This window comes from Penaeus chinensis, chromosome 3 (genome assembly GCF_019202785.1).
Source record: "Penaeus chinensis breed Huanghai No. 1 chromosome 3, ASM1920278v2, whole genome shotgun sequence".
In the NCBI taxonomy this organism is placed as follows: Eukaryota; Metazoa; Arthropoda; class Malacostraca; order Decapoda; family Penaeidae; genus Penaeus; species Penaeus chinensis.
Genome location: NC_061821.1, coordinates 14506698 through 14514197, shown reverse-complemented (window position 1 = coordinate 14514197; position 7500 = coordinate 14506698). Strand labels below are relative to the sequence as shown.

General features: G+C 35.2%; 2 protein-coding genes across 3 annotated transcripts in view; one reads left to right on the top strand and one right to left on the bottom strand.

Moving 5' to 3' along the window:
* LOC125041830 (UDP-N-acetylglucosamine--dolichyl-phosphate N-acetylglucosaminephosphotransferase-like) overlaps positions 1-4767 on the bottom strand; it is a 7345-nt gene extending 2578 nt beyond the window's left edge. Inside the window, exons 1-5 of one of the 2 annotated variants that reach the window (XM_047637167.1) lie at positions 4496-4767; positions 2888-3035; positions 2208-2411; positions 1883-2010; positions 556-787 (exon numbers count right to left, since the gene is read on the bottom strand). In XM_047637167.1, coding sequence (XP_047493123.1) covers positions 556-787; positions 1883-2010; positions 2208-2411; positions 2888-3035; positions 4496-4580 — 797 coding nt within the window. In that variant the 5' untranslated portion in view covers positions 4581-4767. The other variant, XM_047637176.1, reaches the window with a different exon arrangement.
* Positions 4768-5172: 405 nt separating this feature from the next.
* LOC125041844 (histone H2A-like) overlaps positions 5173-7500 on the top strand; it is a 3436-nt gene continuing 1108 nt past the window's right edge. The window contains exons 1-2 of the mRNA XM_047637186.1: positions 5173-5325; positions 6748-6924. Coding sequence (XP_047493142.1) covers positions 5304-5325; positions 6748-6924 — 199 coding nt within the window. The 5' untranslated portion in view covers positions 5173-5303. The remainder of the gene's footprint in view (positions 5326-6747; positions 6925-7500) is intronic.

Here is a 7500-nt window from a genome sequence, read left to right as displayed (position 1 = left end):
TTTCAGTGATATATCTTTACGAAACATTAAAAGTGCCAGATCCTGCTTAAAAGAAAAAGGTATGCCTAGTGCATGGGCAAAAATTACAATGTATAGTATATGAAAAAATAACAAATAAATAAAAAACAGCAAACTTATTAGATTGACTCTAAAAAAGAAATGCAAAATGGGGGAAATATCTAACTGAATCTGAATGTGAAAAAGCACAAGCACAGCAATTTTCATTCTATACATTTTACTGAAACAGAAGAAAAAATTTTCACACAATAATTTACATGTTATGCAAATATAGTGTGTATATATTTCATAAATCAAAAATAAAACAAATATTTATAAAATTACAATCTCATTACTCAGTACTACATATTGCAGCAAAAAATCCTTTCATTTAACTAAATAAATATGTAAAGAAAAAAAAAAAGGAAAAGAAAAGGATATACTCATATATGTATATATATATACTCATATATATATATATATATATATATATATATATATATATATATATATATATAGATATATGCATACAAAATTCAAGAATGATAGCAAACTTACCGATTATGATAAAACAGGCCTAGTGCTGATGCTGTGAATGGAATGATGAGGCAAAGCGAGAAATAATGAAACTCGGCCTGGTACCCTCCTAACTCCACAATATTGAACACTATCACAGACCCAGCAATCACTACTGCCTGACCACACTCCAGCCCATTTATGCCAGCATAAATGTTGATGGCATTTGTACAAAACACTGCAAGCATGGACATGTACACATAGTACAGTGGGCCTGGAAATAGAAAAAATAGCTAATTTTACCACTTACATCACCAGAATGTTATATTTACATCCATATAAACATTGTACTAAGTGTCTGGAGACAAAAAAAAGAACTAACTTTAAAACTAACATCTGCAGTAAGTAATATTTTTATGCATAATTTCATACTTGCATTAAAGCTGAATAGGCATATTCAATCCTGAGCATGTATGTATCTGTTATTTTGGGTGTATGTATGTCTTTTATTGTTAATGAACAACCCACTCTCTTACTCACTGGCTAAAAGGCAATATTTACATGCAGATCATCATACTCACAGTATAGTTAAATAAACAAATTCAGACCTAGGATTACATGAATGCCTTTTATCTCTATTTTACAGTGTTATAAATGCTAGCAGAAGACTAAATGTGTGAATATATCTGAGAAGCCTTACAACAATGCCAGTAAAGAAACTAATGGTATTTTTCATAGTAATATGTCAATAAAATTATCCATCCTAATTTCGTTGAATCTCTTTATGATTTATGTATAGACTGATTATTTATTATATCATTTGAAGGTCTGAGAATAAGATAACTGTCAATCACCTATATATCAAAATAAAATGGAAAATTAAAGAGTAACTCCCTTAAAAATAAGCCTAAGTCTGGGCTACAGTGAGTTTGTGCTACTGGTTAAGGACAAAGATAGGAGGGTGGGAGATTGGGGAAAACGCCCCAAGGCCCCACATCATGGATAGTGACCATACAGCAAAAGTATCACCAGATCCTAATGGGCAGTGGGAATGGGCACTGATAATGTCATAAGCAAGAAACTGACAGGCTCAGACCTGACAACAAACAATGGTGTCAGATCTAGCAGTTAATCCTACGCACCTAGATGTGCCAACTAAAGGAAACTCTCTATATGTCCACAGTATTCCAGCCAGTTGTGGTCTGAACTTGTTTGGGGTATTTTACAGACACAGCTATATGGATTAATTCTCTACTTATGGCATATTTATCTGTGCCTGCTTTGGATTGTGATTTGGTAACCAAGTTTGCCTGCCTTTGCCCTCTTTCCTGTGTACTGGGCCTAATGTGCTGGATGATCAACTGCTTACCAATGTTCAATGTTAATCCAATCCAAGTTCGCAATGGCTTTGGAACAACAACTGTTGTTGAACCAAGATTGATGTAGTAAACCATTAATAGAGGAAGTGAGGCTAAAGTGGGAAGTACTAATTTGAATCTGAAATCAGAAAATATTAAATTAAATACATTGACTATGGTATAGAGTAAAGCATATATGAAATCACACACCCAGGAGAGGAATAACTTATAATTCCTATTATACCAATCAAAGTTAAAGAATCAATGCTTTTTATTACCACTATTATCAAGAATCTCTAGGCTGGTTTCAATTATTAGATACAGTCATTCACTCACCTCCACTTCAAGTTTAGGACATCATCTGCAAAGCCGAGAAACAGCATACAGCATATAGAGAGCAGAGATGTCAAGTACTCTGTAAATGTTGTATGCGGAAAGGGTGTCTCTGGGTTCATAAAATGCTGACCAAATGGTACTCCCAGGAACAGAAACATGATGATGAGGAAGACTAGACCACTAACCATACCCATTGACTCAGGCCTGTTGGATATCATTATTCATCAAACAGGGGGAAAAAATCTTTGTGAATTAATGCTTCAGTACTTATTGTTACTGTGTGCAAATTTGATTAAAATCAACTAGCATGCTAATTTTAGTAACTGTTCAGAATGGGACTATGATTGAGATAAACAAAGTAATGGGCATAAAGGAAAGAATAAGCTGCAGTGAAAGTAAGGATACAGTCACTTATCAATTTTTTCAAACCTATATTCATGCCACTAAGTCCAGCAATGCTATGACCACTGTGATTCACTCCAGCAAAGCAAGCAAACCTCCACCATATGAAGTTTAGTTCTACAGAACGTGTTGACTTCCCTGGTGATTTATACTTAAACATGAAATTTTGTTGGTCATTGTCAGTGCACAAAGTTTGCAAGCCATGGAAATGCTTCATGCTTTCTCATTCTGAACAATTACTCAAATCTGCATTAAAGTAAATGATGAAATTAACTTACACTTTCTTTTCACGATCTTTCTTGCAGAGATCTTTTCCAAACAAGCCAGCATTTATAAACATGGCAGCAACAGCAGGGATAGTTCTGATGACAGCACCTAGCCCCACCACTGACAGTATTAGATTGATGCATAATGACACAATCATCTCTGAAAATATAGAACTTAAAAGTCAAGATATCTAGACACTAATGAAAACAATGAGGACAAAGAATGATACAATATACATTTTATATCTAGATATATGTATTCAATGCAAAATATGGATTTTTTTTTTATTTGTTCCAGACAGCCATGCAACCCTATAATTATTACTTCTGATTTAATTATTTACAGTATAATATTCATATATCTATTGTTTCCTCATAGCATGAAAGAATTGGTAATGGTTTACAAAGTGACTGCATTTTTGAGACTAGAAAATCCCTATTATTCCAGCCAACAATTTTGAGGGAACTAGGAATCCACAAACATCCTAGCAAGCACCAAAATCCTTCTTACCCATGGCTTTGCCGAATAGTTTCAGTTTCCCATGGATATGTAGTACAAGGTAAAATTTGCCTTTAATGGACAGAATGACTAAAAATAGGACTTTTCATATGGTACTACCTTCACAAGTTGATAATAAGATAGCTGTGTAACAAGTAATATTTTGGATATATGATTAAAGGAAAATGTAATGGCATTATATTAATAAAAAGAGAAAAGATACTCTCATTAATACATGAAATAATGTATAAATAAATAATGTGCATAGACAAAAAAGGCTGAAAATGTGGTGTGATGACTGAATGGATGAAGCCCCTGGGTTAGGAAGGTTTTGGTTCATACAGTGATGTTTGAGGAGTAATGGAGACTTAATATCAGTGGGGTAAGTCCACTTCATAAACATTACGAATACTTTCATTTTTATCATTTGAGACAGAAAATAATACATGATTCAGGCATATTATAGTATTGATAATTGAAATATTGAATAAAAATTACAAGATTGGATGGCTGTATGAAACTAAAAAATTGGCATTGCTGCCAGACCCCCACCAAATTGCCATGAACAAAGTCCCTGCATGGTATTTGTTTTGGCCCATTTTCTTCCTTTCTTATATTATTCATTGATTGCACAGAGCATTTTATGAATCAGTGAGAAGTTTTTTCCTATTATATGATGATGTCAGTAGATTTCCCCCATCTCAGAGCAGTTATTATGTAAATATATACTAAAGTATTAATGTTTCAATTCTTTGTTATCTTCAACTTGGGAAGGAAATGCCACATGAAATGTGTTCAAAATTTTATCATACCGGCCATAACACAAAGTTTGTCTTGTATCATATGGCTGTGTGAAACTGAAACTATACCTAAAATGCTGCAAATAATTCCTATGATATGGCCACTTCCTGCTCTACTTCGAGAGATAACATTTGACATATGATAAATAAACAGCACTTCCTCTCGAAAAAAATGCGATTCATAAATATCTTAAATACAGTTACTTACGGATCAGACATACAAACAGTTCAAAGGAATTCAAACAAACAGTTTATCTATCTAATTATACCCATTCAACCAAATCACCTAAACTTTGGAGAAAGAAAGAAAAATGACAATACCAAAGCCTGGTTTCAGCTGGTCAGTTCTGACGTCGATTCCAAATACACCCAATAGCGTCTCCGTTGCCATGACAACCACGTTCATCTTTCGTTTTTTATCACTCGATTGCTATAGTAAATCGTGGTTGCTCTCAACTTTACAATTCGTTAATCCAAAAAGATCCAAAAGCATAAGTTAGTTTGCGCACAAATAAGGGAGCCGTGTGGGTGAGGCCGGTATTCTCAGCTTTCGGGTTGTTTACAAAAGTATGCCTCCGGGCATGACTTGTAAACATCAGATTAATCTTGGAAGTTAAAGTGTATTTGTCAAAAATAAGATACACAAATTATATCAAAGTATTTTTAAGATATAAATTATTATGACCGAACATAAAACCATGTGTTGTACATGTAAGATTTTCCTTTTTTAATGCAAAACCGGTATGTAAAATACACATTTCATATGAAATTCAATTATCAAAACTGCGTAAAAAAAATGTACCAATTATTTTATAACCATGATAATCATATACTTCCCAATATTTAAAACTCTTACAAGACTTATGTTTGCCGATGTGATCAAAAGTTCTTGCCTTTGTATTGGTCAGATTCCGAAAACCCGCCAAAAAGAACACCGCTGATTAGTCCATCTGGCTTGCCTGCATCCTGATTGGTGGAGCTGCTCAGGGGAGAGATGCGGATTGGCTGACGCTTGAAAATACCAACAATACCGGATGAAGAACCGAAGGCAGGCCAGACAAGACCTCGAAACCGACGAGAAAGCACGCAAATTTCCTTAGTTTTTCTCGTTTTTACGTGATATTCAAAGATGTCTGGCCGTGGCAAGGGAGGTAAGTAAAGAAGAATGTAACAAAATATATATAAAGAGAGAGAAGCATAGATTTTCGGCTTCTCAAATGTTCGTTGGCGTTTTAATCGAGTTTACTGGACCGCGGAGATTCAAAATTCTTGCTGGGAATATATATCTCTTTAAGTGTTGCTAAGACGGGATTGGGGACTTGATTGGATTTTGTCGCGCGCATTCGCTTCCCTAGACGTTAGCAGTCAAAATGAAGGCCGGAATTGCTCTTTGAATTTGCGTACAGCCGCTTTCTTCGGAGTTCGAGGAGCGTTTCTTAAAGAATGTGCGGATTTCTCTTCCCATCCAGAGACCAGCTTCGGTAAAGTAGACTTGGGGGGGGAATGCGGAATGCCGTGGCTCTTGGATGTTCATTTGGCCGAGCTCCGCCTTTGCAGGAGTGGGACAATTTCTTGACTTGTTTAGATGCCGAACATATGGAGTAGAGGATCGAGACTAAAACCTCGTGAACTTTTGGCCAAAAATTCCTAATACTTTATCTATTACAATTCGGTGATTTTACAGTTGTATTTGCTCTCAGTATATGTAGAAGCGTAGGCTTGCAATTGCCTAGCATTATTCAATAGAAATTAAGTCTGTAGTATTATGAAAAAGCTTTGTTTACCATGTGCAGGGATGGAAGGAAGAATGCTGTGTTGGGTGCCTAATAAAAGCCTCGGTGAGCAATTCTTGATTAAAATACATCTAGCAGTGATCTCTAAATTGTGGCCAAGACCACCTTACCACCACATGGTCTTGCAAAAGCCTCAACTTGCCTGAAAATTCAACATGCTCTCATCGTGCATTAATTACATAGTTTAGTATATTGCTGGCCCAAGCACAGAGCATGGAGGCTGTGGCATTGCTTGCTAAAGATTGGCAGATTGTATAGGGTGAATTTTTTATCTTCATTGCATTCTACTTGGAAACCATAACTTTAGTTTTTTTCTGCTCAGCCTTTGTTTCCAGATTATCCCTTTAGTGTAACAAGAATCCTGAATGGTAGCAAAGTAAAATGATTTCTGGAAGTTAAAAATGTTGCTTTTATTTGAGCAGTATTTGAATCTCTGCAAGTACCCCTTTTGATTGCGCCCATATCCCTTAATGAAATGATTTTTAGTAGTGAATAATGCTCCAGTTCATTTCTGTGGAAGTGCTCTTTTGGGCATTTACCCTAATTGCTTAGTCCTTTGTTCTTGCTTCCATTTTCTGTGTGATGCTTGGCAGTCAGTTACCTGTGCTTATTTGAATTCTTTCTACTTCAGACCCTTTGAGTTTTGCATATATCAGATTTTGTTCCCAGCTTCTTTCCTGCCCAGACTTATTCAATACAGATAAGATACAAGACTGCTTTCATACCTTTTATGAAGTTGTCTCAATAGTAATATCCATTGATTCCCTTTCTTAACTGCAGGCAAGGTGAAGGGCAAGTCAAAGTCCAGGTCTAGCCGTGCTGGCCTTCAGTTCCCAGTTGGTAGGATCCATAGACTTCTCCGCAAGGGAAATTATGCGGAACGCGTAGGAGCTGGTGCTCCAGTGTACCTGGCTGCAGTTATGGAGTACCTTGCTGCTGAGGTTTTGGAGTTGGCTGGTAAGAGCATATTTTCTAATCTTCATTGCAACAAATGTAGAAAAGGTGTGAATGAGATGGAATATTTGTAGTGCAAGAAATGTATTTGTTTTTTAACGTATATTCAGACATATTTTTGATAGAAATATAATGGGGGGAAAACCTCAGTCTTTTTTTAATGAAGATAGTCATTTTCATTCATTCCTTTTTCTACATATTTTCCTCTTTGAATTTGTTAATGTCTTGAGGGAATGTCATTATCTTGTACATGAGTACAATGGACATAATGTGTAGTAGAAATGTTATAAGACGTGGTTTGAATTTTACTGGTATGTCTTCATAAAGTTTGGTATGATAACTTAAATAATCTGCATACTATTTAAAATCCTTTTTGCATACATTGTGTGTGTGTGTCATATATATAATATATATATATTTATTTATTTTAGGTTGCATAAATTAATATTGGTATCTGCACAATAGTAAATAATTTGTTGCACACTAGTAATACAGTTGTTAGCCTTTACTAGAGTGCAAAGCTTAATTGCTAGTTTCCCTGGCCTTTGACAAATGATTAAATCTTGCCCTTATTTTCTG